Source organism: Rhipicephalus microplus, chromosome X, assembly GCF_043290135.1.
Source record: "Rhipicephalus microplus isolate Deutch F79 chromosome X, USDA_Rmic, whole genome shotgun sequence".
In the NCBI taxonomy this organism is placed as follows: domain Eukaryota; kingdom Metazoa; phylum Arthropoda; class Arachnida; order Ixodida; family Ixodidae; genus Rhipicephalus; species Rhipicephalus microplus.
Genome location: NC_134710.1, coordinates 197,865,104 through 197,883,159, shown reverse-complemented (window position 1 = coordinate 197,883,159; position 18,056 = coordinate 197,865,104). Strand labels below are relative to the sequence as shown.

Genomic DNA, 18,056 nt, shown 5'->3' with positions numbered 1-18,056 from the left:
AAAGAGCAAGATTTCTCCCAGATAGAAACAACCAAAAGAGCACGCATAATTATATTACAAGGGAACCACGCAACCAACGCTCGAAAGAAGGTACCGAGTGCCAAAACAAAAAAAAAGTGCTCCTTCCTAGACCGGAGCTTCTGTGCCATTGGAGCACGTCACAGATAATTGAATTTAAGCGAGTCTTCTCGAGCGGGAATAATGAAACCACCGGATGAATCACCAGGCTGGCAAACAATTCAAATTTTGACCGAAATTAGGTCACAGACATACTAGGTAACTCCTTGTTTTCGGCTGCACGCTGGGTCCACCAGTTAATAACTAGAGAAAAAAAGAGGTATGAAAAGTCCTTGAAGGTTTGATTCGCTGAATCCGATTGTATTTTCACGTTAGCGGTTGGAAATTATTGCTATTTTGTGAAACCGTTACAAAACAAGTTACCTGATCCCAGAGTAAAAGAAAGTGAATGTCCTTCAAGTTATCAAATGGTGAAAACACACACACATGCACACGCATACGGCGGAGAGCTTTTTTACAGATTGAACAGCACGTCCTCAGAACTTCTGATGATGTCTGTTTTTTTTTCTGTTAACCATGCCATGACAGCGAAACATTACTTGTTAGTTTCATGTGACCATTAAATTTTTCCTTTTCAAATAACGCTTCTCGCGACTACAGTGCTGATAGAGCAGTGGTTCTCAATCATGAATGTTTTGGGACCCCTTGTAGGTGGATGCGATGAGGAACCCCTTGAATTGAGAGAAAAGAGGTTAAGTCATAAAATAACACAATATGCAGCTTGAAATTTGAAATTAACGCTGCATGCAGGCCTTCCATTTATTACTGGCAATGAATGGTCAAACTAAAGTGCCGCGACTGTTGGGTCTCGACAGCTTGTCAACAAGTTGGGTGGGTGAAACCACGTTCAAATTGTTCCTAGCTTTGTTTGCTCTTCAACCATGCAAGCCTAGAAAAAAGCCTGCTGGTCGTGCATAAACTATAGGAAACTGCAACGAAAGCCTTACAGTCATCTCAAGGAGATGAACAAACAAGTCTACCACACTGCAATGTAAAAAAAGTTATGCGTTGAAGCGTACAAAAAAGGTGGTTTTTTGGACATAGTGGGCCTCAGAAAAGCATTTTTTGTCCTTTTTCGAGAATAGGTTTTGCAAACCCTTAAAATTGCTGCGCGGACCTCTCTTTGACAACCAATTGCTAAAAATTTTTATTTTTGTTCAGCTTTGTTTAGGCAGTGGTATTCTTTTATGGGTAGGCATGCTAGCTACATATGACAATTCTATGGTTAGTCAACTTTGCAAGACACTCAGTCGAGGACTCCTGCGTTTAAACATTTTTTCTGAAAGCTCATTGGCATGTCACCACCCTGAGCAGTTTACCGGTTCATTCGAACAAGCGGCTCTTGGTCGTTTAAGAGTGAACAAATCCTAGTTTAAGAAAACCCGCAGACGGCAACTGAAACGATGGGGTGAAGGATGAGCAAGAAGAAATCATATGCTTTGGGATCTTATTTCAGCCACGAAAGATAATTACAGGTGCCCTATTTTAGATCTTCATTTCATTTTCCTTCGTCACTGACAATAATCTCGGCTCTACTTTCGGTCTCATGTACTGTAACTGCCAATTTGGTGCGTAGGGTGGTGAGGTCGCTGCACCTTATCGTACGAAATCGGCCGGGCAGCCTTTGCACTCACCCGCCACATCCTTCCCTCAAGTAAGCCGCGGTCACCAAACGTCACGAGAGGGTTTTGACTCACACGTGCACGCTATAGACGTGCACATACACATCGGTGTGCAATCGCAGCCGCATCGATAGCGAGAGAGGCGCCAAACCGGCGGAAAAACCCTTTTTCTTTTGAGCCCTCTCCAACGACCGGAGATCTGTCCTCTTGCCCCGTCCGTGAGCCCCTACCCTCTCGCGTTTCCGTTGGAGAGGTGGGGCAACAGGCAACCGGTATAAAAACCAAGCGGCTCGGAGGAGACCTTGAAAGTCGTCCCTTGCTCTTCAAGCCCTGTCGTTTTTCTGCCATTCGTTGTCTGGAGACCGGGAGTACCGGCTGTAAACAAAGGCGCCATGAAATTGGTGAGTCCGCCGGTTCCATTAACTTTCGTCGTGGTCCACGCCACTTCCCCGCCAGTATCCGCAGCCAAGCGGCGGCGTCCCGTGCCGCTGCCACCGAACAGCGTCATGGCACGCTTGCTGGTCTGGGGAGCGGCTGCGGGACACGCCTACCGATCGACAACTACCAGATAGATGCGCGCTCGCACGAGCACTTTTTGGCTAAATGATTTGATTCTCGTTCAGTTACGGTTTACGGCACGTTGTTGTGCTAAATTATTTGTAAGAGCTGTTGTGCGTCATAAGAGCGGCAGCGGTTTTTGTTGTTGTTTCCAATTGGTAATCGACGCGTTTTCGTTATTTCTACAGGTTTTACCAACTTCAAAGTCACATATAGATGACTGAGCTAATGCCTCCGCATGTGATTAGAGCAAGCGTGCTTGGTTCAAACATTGTCCCTATATTGAAGATGGCAAGTAAGCTTAGAAGCCAGACTACTTTATATAATGCGACGCTTGCAACAGGCTAGCAATAATGTACTCAACACCCCAGTGCTTTTATTAGGCCTTCACGGTTCAAAGGATGCTAACTTCAAGCACTAAATTTCATAAAGTGGCATTCTTGCTACCATGGACATTCTTACTAACTGAAGGAAAACAATGAATAATTAAAATCAAGACTGAAAATGACATTTGCCCTTGAAAGGGCTTGAAGTGGCGAACGGGAAAGTGAAAAGTAACCACCCCTCGTTTAGGACCTACGAGCTTTCCTCGTAAACATGTGTGTGCGCCATCAGCACTATCGGGAAAGTAAATTCGAATTAGAAACATATCAGTATAAATTGGAATACGTGGATTCTCGGACAGACGCGACTTTCATATTGTACGTGTAGTATTATGGAGACTTCGCAAATGTAGGAAGGGTGCTGGGCATCATGATTTTTTTTTGTTTGGGGGGGGGGGGGAGCTTTTATTCCAGAGAGAGATGCAGAGAAAGGCCGGGAGTTTTGCCGCCGTCTTCTCCAGCTGCGCAGAAAGCCGCAAGCAGATTTCGGTGGACTAGTACTTCAGAAAGAATTCACGAGACGTGCACTTAACACAGCGAGCTATGAGTATCACAAGTAGAGAAGTCAGCTCTATTCATCACTGACAGCAGAAAAAAAACCAACTGTAATCCTGGGGCCAGTTTTAGACATTTTCTTATCATTACTACTCTTTCAGGTGGTGTCATCTGCTGGTTATTGCTTTGATTTACCTTCTTTGAAGAATATTCAGGGTGTTCAACGCCATCGAACCGCTGGCGATCTTTACGACACCATGAGTATATAAACGTAACTGAGATGCACCCAATACAAGTTCTTCACTCTTCTACAGTCTTTTGGCTATGTCCTGACGAATATATTCTAACCATCTCGTGGTTTTATAAATATATATAATGGTTCAAAAACGTTTATCCTACTTCTAAGGTTCCCATATCTCTCTCTAATGGTGTCCTCATTGATAAATCAGAATAAATGAAGCGCCTTTTTGTGCTACAGTGACAGTTATTTTAGCCCGATACGCGATGCAAACAGTTAAGTATTACGACAGTCTATGTAAAATCGATAACATCATTCACTTAAATTCGAGCAGTGGCTCAAGGTTATGCCATAGCTATAACAATAGGATGAGCAAGTGAATCGTAAACTTTGAGTCTCATATAGACACATGTTAAAAAAAATTCACTATTAGCCAATTCTTCCTTATTTGTTATTGGTATTATTATTATTTCATTCTCGGCCCACTCAACGCATGTGTAGCAGTATCCTTGCATCATGGCAAAATGATCATCCGCATAGCATCAATTTCAGGGACCGCCGACTTGAAATAATATCGTATGACAATAACCGTTTCAATCGTTTGCCAACTTCTCATGTTCCACATTTGCCAAAATTTCGTCCCATTTCGAATGTATACGGGGCCTGTTCGTCTTAAGTTCTTCCATTTTGTGAATCACCGCAATGTATCATATTTTCTTCTGATGTTTGTAGGGTTTTAGTTCAACCTTCTATAAAGACTGCACTCGTAATTTAAATAAATTTAGTTCGCAATGAGTTGCAGTTTTCTCGTGTGCTTCATTATTTTGTTTTCTTCTATTTGCACGTGGCCGTAAAAGGACCAATAAAGTGGTAGAACGTGCGATTACACTCTGGTAGAAAGAAAATGACCAGGAAATATGGTAACATGTTTCCGCACCATTTTCTGGTTGTGAATAGATGACAAAATTTTAAACAGTGATTAAAAGTAAAAATAAATAAATAAATGGTTTGTCACGCAGCCGTGTGGAGAGACTTGAAGCTGGATTATGGAGTCGAATATTTTGCTGGACGTAGTCACTTACTCAGATCTTGTGATGCGTGCCATATTTAAGTGTATTTTCACTATTATCTTTCCCCGCTCTATTCTGTGCTACTTACGAGGTCAAAGGAGTTGCATGACGAGAAACTGTGCTGCCTTTGCGGCAGCCAATGGACCACGTCAAGCCACGCATGCGCAGTAAAGTATCATGGTCGAACACAAACTGCTCTCGCCATCGCTGTTTGCAGCATGCGTTGTCACGCGTATATGTTACTTCGATTTAAAGAAAAAATCTGTTTGCAACTTCTTCTCGGTGTTTTCCACGTTACCATTCCACGAATAGACACTCCAACCGGTAAGCTTTTCCTAGCGCTAAAGAAAGTATTTACCATAAAAATTGGTTGTGTGTTCCCTTAATGCTACAGGTCAGTAAAAAGAGGTCTGAGTGGCCACAAACTCGAACGCACATGCTAATCTTGTCCATGCCCCTTGTAATTGCGAAAATGTAGCACACCAAGACAATACGCGCCGAGGAATCTTATTGGGCCTTCTCTCTGAATTGTGTATAGGTGTTTTAATAATTCGTAGGTGGTTTTGCAGGTGCAATCTAAGCAGAGAGGTATATATATACCTATTTCCAAATGGAATTCAATGCTGGTAATGATTACTGGGAAATAATTAGCGATTGTTTTCTTATCTTTTGCACGAACTAAGATGTGACTTCCTGCACGATGCTGAAAGACCAAATCAATGTTTAATTATTTCTATACAATTTTTCGGCATTTCAGCGTGTGCACTCATATTTTAATAGTAAATATTATGAACTCTTGCGATAATTTAACCAAGCAGCCTGAAAGCGTGTCCTTTGTAAGCTTTCGGAGCCACACGGCGCAAGAGCTCGTGCACATTGATTTGGCCATGCTCAGTGCTCACCTCTCAGAAGTTCAAGAACTTCGCTGAAATGTACTAGGTGTCTGCCATTTATGATTCTTGAAATAAGCACGGCCTTCATATGGAAGAATAGAATTGACACTTGTTACATGGTTGTCTTCATTTTTGCAGACATTGAGTTGTGCCTTAACCTTTTTCTAGTTGCGTTCACTTTACTTGTGCACTTGTTTACTTATGTATTCAATTATTTATTTATTCATGTATAATTTATTACAAAACATGGCTGTCTAGCGCTACCAAGTACATAACTATATCTATCGTGTCATTATGCTAACAAGAATATACAGCGGTTTATAGATTCGTAAAACAAATGGACAAGTTAGCCACTCACACCCCGGCCATGCACGTGAAACCGCCCTGTCTAGGAATACTACGAGCCTCCTCAGGTACGAATGGAGGCTCGCCACATAGCACATGCAACCATTTGATCATCGCATGTTTACCCTCGAATGATGCAATACTCCAATAGAAGATAGGCATTCATTAATATGGCCAGTCAAGACCTGAACTCACTCGCAGAGCTTTATTAATACGGCATTTCATGACAGATGTAACTAGGGTAGTCATACGAGACCCTGGTTTGAAGAGAACGTCAGGTGGCAGCCCCAGCCCCACCACGGTGGTCTAGTGGCTAAGGTACTCGGCTGCTGACCCGTAGGTCGCGGGATCGAATCCCGACTGCGGCGACTGCATTTTAATAGAGGCGAAAATGCTGTCGGCCCATGTTCTCAGATTTGGGTGCATGTTAGAAAACCTCAAGTGGTCAGTGGTCTGAATTTTGGGAACCCTCCTACACGGCGTCTATTATAATCATGTGGTGATTTTGAGACGTTAAACTCCACATATCTATCACTCAATAAGGTGGGAGCCCCGGGCATTGAGTTTTGCATGTGTTACTTGGCAATGGCCTCAACAGTCCTACACGGCGTCTATTATAATCATATGGTGATTTTGAGACGTTAAACTCTACATATCTATCACTCAATAAGGTGGGAGCCCCGGGCATTGAGTTTTGCATGTGTTACTTGGCAATGGCCTCAACAGTTTGCCTTAATATTTATTGTTTGTGGAGATAGGTCAAATCTATGGACCTCAGCAGGCGAGTGTAGTATCCCAGCGTGTGACTTAACATATATCATTACATGACAACTGGCAAAACCTAGAGCAACGAAGCGATAAAGTTATCGAGTGTCTCTCATTTAACTTAGCATCGAGTTATACAAACAGCCATGCCCAGGCAGAGAACAAACATCACAGGTGGTGGCGTGGACCAAGCTCAAATTATGCCGACGGTTAGAGTAGCGGCGTCAACAAAGGACCACATCGTCCGGTGAATGAAGCCAATGACCTTGGAGAATGGCTCTCGCTTGAAAGAGAAAGCACGAGCGTTCGCTGAAGAGGAGAGGAGGGGACGCGTTAGCGCGTGGCAAATTGACGGGAAAAACCGGGTCTCAGTCACAGACCTGGCCGATGTTTGGTTTGCCACCAAGACAGAGACAAAATCCTCCTGTCGACACCGGAGGTGCATCGGCCGGATTCGGGGAAAGCCCACGGCACTTAGGACGGGGACACGAAAGCTCCGGAGAGCCGCCCGGGGCGGGCCATACAGTGGGCTCTCGCCTTGAACCAAAGCACCTGCTCCCGCCTAAGCAGTGCACTTATCTCCCTCCCACATTACTTTCCCTCTCTCCTCGTCCACTCACTTTCTATCGAAATATCTCGAGCGCAGTACTGCTGTTGTGACACGCGTGGTTAAGTTATCCGATTCGCTTGTGCCTTCGTTGTTGTGGACGCATCGTGCGGCTTGCTTCTCCGCCGGGCGTTTCAAGCGAGTTACTTGACTGGCTCATGCTTCCCAAGGACAAGAGCACTCGCGCCTATTATTTTTTTTCCTTCTCGCATAGAAGACGCCTCTCATTACTTCACACGCTTAACACGTAACAACAAGTTGGCTTTTCCAACTTGTTTTCTAAGAATGACTAGTTGTTCGCTGAGAGATGGAAGGCACGCTTGCCAAACTGGTTGCGAACGTGAAGGACGACTGACAGAATCCACGACGTAATGAACAGAGTATACATACACGTAGAGTACCCCTAAATTTGTACACCCTTAGAGGTAATGCACCTTTCTAATTGCAACGTGCATTGAAAATAAAAGTAGTATTTCAGTCGATCAACTGCGCAATAGTTTGCGTAAACAAGGGCAGTTTTGCTATCAAGGACTACTCATGTAATTGGAGAATAGTGCCTTCACTTTGTTTTGAATAGATGTGCAGCAGAAAGATATATGAATATATTATGGAGGGTGAAATAGGTGCCCAGTTTCCAGCCACCGCTTACTGGTGCTGGCTATATCTGTTGCTGCCTTTTTATATGATAATTAAGAGAACGAAATGCTATAGAAAATGTAAATTCATGAACTTATTATTTGGCTAATGTGTTTTTAACCTACTTAGGACAGTATGGTACAAAGCTTTATTGTTTGACCTGAATTTCCACACATCCACAAAAAAACATTTACCAAGGCTGACATCCCATTTTTACACGTTTATCTGTTAAATTCGGGTAGGGTCATTAGTGTAACATCATGTCACGCCTAATTAAAACCGCATGAACCAGTGATAAAAACGAAACAAAACAAGATAAGTTAACATGTCATTAATCTCAAAAATACAATATAATAGAAATCGACGCTGATATAGTAACTTGAGCGAAATCGAACAGTCAGAATATTTTGAGCCAATGCTTCAGGTTGTTTTCTCGAATCTAAGCGATGGTTTGTCATGCCTTCACTCTTCCTTGAGCACAGAAAGCTGCACCACTGAGAGGCTTACACATTATGTGTGCTTGTTGTCATCACCTGTGCTTGTTGTCATCACCATGACATGTTCATTCACGTGCCTTTCCGTTCATTAACCTTTGTCCCATGCAACTAGAGGAACACCTTGGGTGGAAGCCACCGCGTCACGCATTTTTGTTAATTTCGGGGACATCAATAATTTTCTTCTTGCACGGGACTGTACTTTCACACAGGCGTTTCTTATTCACACCTTTAGCTTCGCCTACCAGAAAGGACATTATGTGACACCCATACTATCGATTTGAGATTCTGTCCTTTCGGCAGGTGTAGCTCTAGCCATCGCCCCCCCCCCCCCCAATGTTGTAGCTATACAGCAGCACCAGTAGTCGCGGCTGTAAACGTGCATAAGTTCCCCGGTAGGCGACCGATGGCCATCGCCCCGAGGAGCCCGACGCACGGCTGGCCTCGCACGCGAAGGTGTGCGTGCTCTACCCGGCAAGGCGTCCAGAGTGACAGAGGCGCCATCCAAGACAGAAAAAAAGTTGAATAAAATAAAATTGCGACACGACAAAAAAGGCGCCGAATGATGCAGCCACCAATTCTGGGCACCGTCCCAACTCGGCCGGGGACAAACAACGACGGATTTCCGAATCAGCGAGGCGTGCAGGATATTTCTCTTTTCCGGCAAAGGAAGTGCGGGGCCACGCGTCCGTCCGGGATGCTACGTGCCGTCATCAGCGACACCGGCACCGAGCGCGTCTTTGTGCGTTTTCGATGATGCCGTTACCGATTTCGCTCCGACTATTTTTGTAGCCTTTCAGATGCGAGTCACCTTTCATTTCCTCGAACGGCAACGATCAACCTCTTTTTGTTTTTCGAATCATTTCTCCCTCGGCCATGCAGTAGTGCAGCTCCTATTGCATTCTTATCAATCGGCTTCTTAATTTTGTCGCATTGAAAATTAGACCTTGGTTTACATGTATTTGTCTGCAAGCAGGACGCGAACACAGTGTGTTGAAGCTTTACGTCCGCCTTTCAATTTCGCTTCACTAGTTGCCACTGCTGACGCTGGCGTGGCACGATCTTATTTGGGACTTTCGTGCCTGGCCCACGTTCACCCTGAGCAAAGAGTGTCTAGAAACTTTAATAACATCTCGTGCCAGTACCGCCTGCTTATCAAATTGAGTTTTCCGTGTGAGAACGCTTCACGAGTGAGCCTCGCAGATAGCATTGTTTGTCACTTATTTTTAAACTGCCGATAATTAATCTAGTTTTTTGTTGACGCTTTTTCTAAATATTATTAAAACTCGGTCACGTTGGTTTTTTTAATGCGGGTGCAAAACAAACATAAAGGCATCTCAACTGGTCGTGCATGTGAGCTATCTGAAATGTTTATGCGGGTTTTTATTTTAATCATGCACAATACGACAGGTGCCAATAACGCGTTCAATCGTTTTACGCATTTTTACGCAAATGTTGGATGCCATTTTCGGAGCTCATTTGGCCCATTTAAAAAAAATAGAGATGCCAGAAAAAAGAACAGGGAGGCTATAGAAAATCCGATTTGCGACCCTACACTGTGAGAAAGAGGAACATAGCGAAGAGAAACAAGCGTCCACGAAAAAAAAAAGAAGAAGACAGCAGGCGTGTGCTCATTCAATAATGAAACTAAGAATAAGCTTAACAATTTGCATCAGAACGCTGCGCACGTCAGGATTGTGTTCGTAAAGCTCGCGTTATAACCAAACGGTAGACCAGAAAGCTTTTGTGCAGAAAACGGCAACATCATTACCAATGAGTTCTTGTGGGCGGCTGATATTTATTTCACCCCTCTGCATAAATCAATACCGCAGTGATCTTCTCTTCTGTGCAGGGTTTTCTTCCGGTAAAAAAAGAAGTCTAGGTTATTGTCAGATATATTGAAGCCGAGTTACATCCAGAGAAATGGGAAGCAACCGGGCGCTTTTTTTATTTCTTTTGCGCGTTCGTATATCGCCAGTTCGACATGTATGAACCGCTTGCGTTATATGGAGTAGCAGATTGTCTTTTTTACGGCCGTCCTATTTTATTGCAAGAACAGTAAAAGTCGAAATTCCCACTTTCGCGTTGTTTTGCAACCACACATGCGTAGGTGCTCCATAGAAGGTGCCTCCATAATGCGAGTGATGCATTACGGAGGCACAATACGCATTCCGTAGCACTGGCACATACAGCGAGAAGACCAAAAAAAGAAAGACGAAATAGCGCGATCAAAAGCGTGCTGGGCTGCCTGCCCAGGTGGCATGCCCGCCGCGATGGCACCTCCATGCCCTCGATGCTCGCTTGCTTCGCGCCGACCAAATAGTGCGGCCATCACGTGAAACACGCATACAAGTGTCCACGGGGAAACTCATACTTCTCCGCACAGGTGCGCGTGATGAGCGATTCTTACACGCAAGAAACTCGTCCACGCAGTAGTAGGCAGCCCGAAATGTCGTGGCTTGTACGTTCCCGAGCACATTTGCTGTCGCTAACCAAACCTCTGGGGTGTTTATTTTTGTCGTTTCGGTGTTGTATATATGAGCACGTCGTCTTTTACCTATGCTACGAGCCCCTCTTGCATTGTCGCTGCTACGAAAATGTTAAAACTATCGCCAAAAGATGCCACTGCGATCCTTCATGGCTTCAATAATATTACTTGGGGGTTTACGTCCCAAAACCAGGATGATTATGAGAAACGGCGTAGTAGAGGGCTCGGAAAATTTGGACCATTTGGTGCTCTCTAACGTGCGCTGACATTGTAAAGTGCACGGACTTCTGTAACACTTCGCCTCCATCAAAATGCGACCACCACGGCTCGGATCCAATCCGTGATCTGCGGGTCGGGAGCCGATCCCCATAATCACTGCTCAACTTCGGCACACCATCTACGGCTTTGGAAGCCAGTGCGCCGGTGTATTGTCGAGCGTAAGCGTCATGGCACATGACATATTTTAAAACGCTGCAATATGCTAACGTAAAATGAGTGTTTAATCGACCTTATCCAACTACAGAGTAAACACAGGCGCCATAAGCTCATTACCGCAAGCATCGAAGTAATTTGAAAAGTGCAAGTAATTCTGAACAAGACATTATACCCACAACAAACCTACCAACGTCTTTTGTTTTGCTAGTTGCTACGCATTTAGTGATATTTAGCAGCTGCGAAGCGAGAGCGATAAACAAATGTTTTTTGCGCTATTTTACTTCATATAGCGTGAGAAATGCGCAAAAGTACTTATAAAATTGGGTTTAAATTAAATTGAAGCAAACTGAATCACATGTTGCTAGCATAAAACCTGAACTAATCTCGTTAACAAGCAACGACGGAATGCCGATGACATTGTTCACTTTTTTTTATACGCATAGACTCTTTAATAGCTCTGGAGCCACCGCACCTCAACATTTTCAAAAAATGCGAGTGTTTCGTGTGAACATACACACTTGCAAGCTTTGCAATCATACGCTACATGCTAACCTGTTGAATTTCTCATTGATAATGCGTGCCATCACAGGCGATCATTTATAGAATGGCCAGTTTGGCGGCCACGATTTAAAAACCACACAGGATGGTATTTGAAATCTTCAGCCTTGGTTGTGTATAAGCTACCGCCGACCTGCAGCTAGACATACACTCGACAAACTGGCCCTCGTATAAATAATCGCCTGCGATAGCACACCTTCTCAGTCAGAAGCAGGACAGGCTCGCACCTGCCGTATCATTGCGAGGTTTGTACGTGAACGTTTGCTGGATAACAAATTATTATGCCAGAAAGGTTAAAATAGGGTGACTCTGCAATAACATGGGGTTATTCATATAAAAACAATCGGGACCAACACACCTACGTTTCTCCATTGTCTGTTTAGAAGAGTAACTTCAGTTTTCTTGCTGATAGGACGCGGTTAGGTTTCGTCCCATTCCAGGTGAGCTCATTTGCTTCCGCTGTTGTGCGCATGCCTGAGCTTTTACGAATCGAGGCATCAGGAAAATGAAATATGTTCACTACAGTGTTCACATGTTGGTATTTACCCCATCGCCCCACCACGATGGTCTAGTGGCTATCTACTCGGCTGCTGACCCGCCGGTCGCGGGATCGAATCCCGGCTGCGGCGGCTGCATTTCCGATGGAGGCGGAAATGTTAGAGTCCCGTGTACTCAGATTTGGGTGCACGTTAAAGAACACCAGGTAGTAGAAATTTCCGGAGCCCTCCACTACGGCGTCTCTCATAATCATATGGTAGTTTTGGGACGTTAAACCCCACATATTTATCCTATTTACCCCCTTATCTGTGTGTGGATTCGCACCTATAAACCATCTCTGGTTCCGCAAGACATAATCATTCACGCACGCTCGCTTGGGTTCACTTTGTTCACCCTTAAGCTTAGCGCATGGAGACACTGTCTGCCGAGAAGAATTCCCGCACAAGGGTGGTGGTAGTGGTTAGAAGAGGAAAAAGGCGCCTAATTTCTGCAACCTGGTCGGGAGCACGGTGCAGTGCCTAACCCCCGCTCCATGTAAGCGCCGTTATTGTGTCTGGTTTCTTGTGTGTAAGGAACAAAGAATATACTCGTTCTGCGGAGGAAGGAGTGCGCATAAGTTTGAAGCGGATGAAACAGCGGCTCGGCCATCGTATTTCGGGTATTTGACACGTTTGTAGAAACGCCTTGCCTGATCTTTCATTCAGGAAATGACGCAAAGGGGGCACAGCGTGCGACCATGCCGGGGTGAGAGTGGTAAGGGTGTGCGAGCACCGTGAGGAATTATCCTAGCGGCCTTGCCCGAGTTCACTGGTGCGAGCAAGGCTCTTTCTTCGCACGCTGTTACCGCACAAGTTTCAAAGTGGTGGATTATGCCAGTGACTCGTTCCAAAAAAGGAAATATCGTGACTTATCGTCATTTGCCGAACCACATCGTCGTCTGACTCCTTAGTAGCAGAACTCGTTAACGCTGAGATGCCCTGTATAGGAGCTGGGGCCAAGTCACAGCTTCCCGTCTGCATCCTCCCCCCCCCCCCCCCCCGTTTGCATCCTTCCCCCCGCCTTGTTTTTTATCTATCTATCTATCTATCTAACTATCTATCTATCCGCCTACGACTTTAACCTCTCCTGGTCGTTTAGATAATTGGATCTATACTAAAATTGGTATGGCATAACATGATCGTAAGACGAGCATAAGTGACTAATCATCGCACAAAATCATGCCATGTATGCAATGAATGCCGTGAATTACATGTCATGGCCTTCCTACTCCTGCGGTGGTTTCGTTCACATGACATATCGCAAAACTTCACATATACCAAATTTGGTATTACGGGATGTGAATGAATGACAAATATATATAACCGGTCCAAACATTATATTGATGACATGTGTGTTTTGTAAGAACATGACAAAATACCGGGCTCATGAAGCGCTTGTTGTCGTTTCGCTAGCCCCTCACGTACATGTACCAAATTTCCTATTACGTGAGATCAGTGGATAACAAAAGTAAACGACAAGTCTAAACATGATAACCATGACATGCGCACGTGTCACGTAAAACATGACTACATGCTATTTATTTCATATAATTACTTTGTAATAAAGAATGAAGCACGAAATGTAGCAAAAGCGCTAAGGTAAACAGTGTATCATAACACCAATATTTGGTATTGCTTGCTGCGATATTTTCTACAACCTTAAACAAAAGGTTCGGCATACTATCGTGACGGAAAGGATTTATACATTAAACCCATATGCATAATACTGCTAACGTCCAAGTTTTCTTCAAAAGAATCACAAAAGAGCTTCTTTGCCCACAAGCACACTTGATGTGCTTTTGGGCAAACGAGCGCTTTACTGCTTGTTTCTAAATTATTCAGATAAAGTATAGGCGCAGGCAATTCTTCATTTTACTCAACATGCAATCAAGTTCACGCAGCATCGCAATACCCCATTTTAATTGGAATAAGGAGGAGCTTTACGCCACGCGATCAAACTTTTTGGACGGGATAACTTATGAACTTTGTGAAAAGATCAAGGCGCGCAAATTATAAATGCACCCAAGCAAATGCTGCCGCATTGACTCCGTTTTACGCATGTCCTCATAGAATTTCTACGAGCCGTCGCAATGCGAATCCCAATTAGTCTTCCCACGGCAAGTGACTTGTTATCTTTTTTCCCTCTCTCTCTCCAAAGTTTCCTTGCTACTCTATTCTTGCTCTTCTATGTACCAACCAACCATGCCAGTTAATGGTGTTTTGAAACGCGGGGCCTGCGAGAGAAGCGTGTGACGCGTATCTACACTCGACATCAAAAGAAGAACCGTCGTTCAGGACCTCGCAAAATTCTCCAATCTCCGTCCGACGATAGTCGCCACTTAGCGTGCGATTGCAGCAGAGCGGCAATTGCGACGTCCGTTGGCAGCATAAGCCGGACAATTAGGCCTATACTAGCAGCGACGGGTCTTTTTAAGCCTTCCACTTCGCTCCGTTTCTTGTATTTATCTCTCTCACTCTGTTTTGGCTTTCTTTTGCTCTTTCCTGCTTTTTTTTCACTCTCCACCCAAGGACTTGTTGAGGCGCGGGTGTTTTCCGAGCAAGCCGGTGCCACCATGTGAATCATTCTGATTTTGTTCGGCGGCAAGCATTTCACAACAACTCTTACGGCTGGCCTTGGGAACTGCTTCATTTCAGGCTTCCTCAATCGTTTCTTCACTCGTTCACTTGACTTGACGTTATTGCCGGACTATTTCCGAGGGCTCCTGTAAGCGGTTCATGGACCGGAAAACAGAAATTATAGAGGAAGTAGTACTTTCCAGCAATTTCGATAAATATTTCAGGCCTTGTCACTTTCTCTCGCCATTTACCGAATAGAAGCGCTACAAGGAAGCGTAAATTCTATCAGTTTCTGCGTATAAACGAATAATTACAATAGTGTTTTTTTTAAAAAGCGTCCATAAAGACGCCACTATATATTTTGTAATCTTTCAAGTAGCCTGTGTACTGTCATCGAAGATAAAAGTACTGGGCGAAAAAAGGGGGGCTACGTTTTAAAATATCCTTTGTTCACACTACACTCAATATTGAACAGTCAGCGCCCTTTCACAGCTTTAAAAAAAGGGGATTAGAATTGCAATTTGTGATCAGTTAGCGTCTAAACAAAAGCCATCTCATGCTGAATACTACCTATGTTTTTTTTTTAAGGTGAGGCGGTGCAAGTTTAGGTAAATATAGCTATTGCTTTCACTGCTACATCAGCCTCAAAATTTTTATGCAGTCTATAGGTAAAGGAAACCACCTGTACTCGACGCTAAGGCTCATGCGTTGGTTGTTTTTCTTTAAATTGAAGTACATATTGTATTGACGTGGGATCGGGGAGCACACGTGCACGCGGCATTATGATGAAGAACGTTTCACGTGTATTTTTTTCTCAGGAACACGATAGCTTCTAGTAATTTGCAAAGATGATAGTCCTGAAAATTGCTCGAACGACCTAGTTTGCACCATTTTTCAACCTACGGTATAGCAAAGATTGATACCAGTGCGCGGTGGTTGTTGCGTGCCTCTCACTGTGTTTTGTATATAAAGGCAATCATATCTGTGCATATATGAGGCTTACGTCGTGTTATGACGTGAGGCAAACATAATAATTTTAAAAACTGTCATTTTTTGTTTCTATATTTTTTGTTAACTGATCCACTTACTCTTTGTGCCCTAAATTGTGACAGCCACTTGATGACATGTCCACGTAACAAAGTCATATACTTAGCTCCCGTTTGCACGTTTCTGGCTATAGGCTTCAAAGTACAGTTAGGCACAGAATGCTGAGGTGTCTTTCTGTGTATCAATATTTCGTTCAAGATCATACCCTGGAGATCTAAACAAAGCATATGTAACAAGACTCATCAAAACTTCTGACACTCCCATATTTTTTTAAAGATCTCATTTTATTCTTGGTCGTTAAGGTTATTATTTAATGTTATTAACGAGTTCACTAATTAGCAGGACTGCGTCTTCCAAAATCCCGAGAAAATATACCTCTTGCAAACCAATAGGGTAGTTTTGTTTGCAGGCTTGCAGACACCCCCATCCCCTGTTCAAAATTTAGGTGGAGGTGGTGTCTTACCAAAAATAAATATTGAAAGAGGTGCTTTTTAGAATAGCAAACACCTTCAGCAAGTGCCACCCCTTCTTCCCGAAAAAAAGTTTTGGCTACAGCCCTATTTGTGTGGGCTTCGCTACACGAGTTTTCCGCGCTGTGTTTGTGTTAACCTGTCGACGTATTTTTTTCCATCTGAATTCTTCGAGAAGTTGGGATGCAGAACTGTCGTGTTCTGTGCTACTTTTGAACAACTGCAGCCGCCTAATTGACTGTTCCTCCTTGTGATGTACGCAGTTGCTGGTCGCAGCCGCGCTGGTCGGACTTTCCGCTGCGCAAATTGTCGAGCGCCGCGTGATCAAGAACCCTGACGGTTCGACCACACACATGGAGAGCAGCTCGTGGGGCCACAGTTCTTTCAACCAGGAGACTTCGGATAATGATGGCCTTATCAGTGGTCGTAGCGGCTACGCAGACAGCTCGGGAGTAAACTACGACCGCCACTACACCGTAGACCGCAATGGACAGCGCCGCTACATCGACCCCAAGGATAGCAAGCTGAAAGGGCCAGCCCCCTCCATCCCCATGCCATCAGGTGTCTTCGGAGGTAACGACGATTTCCTGTCCGGACGATCAGGCTTCGGCAACTTGCCTGGATTTGGGAACCTTCCCGGATTTGGAGGCAACGTGCCCGGATTCGGCGGCAACTTCCCCGGATTCGGCGGCAACCGTAGGAACAATTAAGCACTCGCTCTTGCCCCCTGAGTCCTACACTCTTCCACTGTACCTCACCATCGACTCTGTCTTCAACACACTCTGGGTGCCCTGTGTCTCCCCCTCCTCTTCACATGCCTTGAAGCCTGCACTGTGGAACGAGGACTTGTTCCGAACTCTTCTCCGTGAACGTTTTTCTTCGACATCAGAACCATTGCCCACTCTGTATCTCAAAACCAGTCTTCTGTTAGTTCTTTCTCAAACTCTCTTTATTCTCTTCATCTTCCAAACGCATTTCATAAAGCACGAAAGAATTCGAAAAAAAGGAAGTGGGAACTTTACCTAAAGACGTGCTAGCAACGCATTCCCGACCCAATGAGCACCGTTTTGTTGCATATTTTGAAAAATTGCTTTCATATGACGTAACAATTACCTTGCCAAAAACAATGAACTCTTTCCTCTAAATGTTTTTCTGCTCAGCTACTTTTGAGGCTTTATACAGGGTATCTATTTAATCATGTGATTTTCGCGCTCATTACGTTTAAGTCAGATGCGAATTCAGTAGCTGCGTATTCGGAGTGGTTTCTGTCTTTGCTATTAAAAGCTTGAATCTCCAATCATGCTATGCAATTGTCTCTTTCAGCAACACTGGAAATGTGGCGCTTCTTTCCGCCTGGATTCAGATTTTAGTTCAAATGGATTGAATAAAAGAGTTCTCCTTCAAACTTCAAAAGCGACCAGGTCTCTTGATTTTTTTAAATAGAAGAAGGGGCAAGGGGGGGAGGGTACGAGTGTTGCATTGTGACTCTGAAGCCAACCGAAGCACATATTTTATATTAGAAGTGCGGTGCTTCGCCCAGGTGACTGAATCATGAAATGTGTTGTTAATCCCACAGTATCAGTTAATCCGCGGGCTAGTTAAAGCTGCATGGTTGAGCAATATTCACCGAATCAACAAAAGCCTAATTGTAACACTTGCGATAGCGAACTACCAACTGACGTTTATTGTGAAACGAAGCAAAGTGTATGCAGGCAATATTATCAGGGAACAATGACAAAAATGCTCCCACCTCCTCGAAGA

The 18,056-nt window shown here is 44.3% G+C and overlaps 1 protein-coding gene across 1 annotated transcript; it reads left to right on the top strand.

Annotated features, from left to right (window-relative positions):
- The first annotated feature begins 1,960 nt into the window (after window positions 1-1,960).
- LOC119187696 (uncharacterized) lies at window positions 1,961-17,708 on the top strand. Its single transcript, XM_037435774.2, has 2 exons — window positions 1,961-2,101; window positions 16,559-17,708. The coding sequence occupies exons 1-2, from the start codon at window positions 2,093-2,095 to the stop codon at window positions 17,003-17,005; spliced, it is 456 nt and encodes a 151-aa protein (XP_037291671.1). The 5' UTR covers window positions 1,961-2,092; the 3' UTR covers window positions 17,006-17,708.
- The last annotated feature ends 348 nt before the right edge of the window (window positions 17,709-18,056 follow it).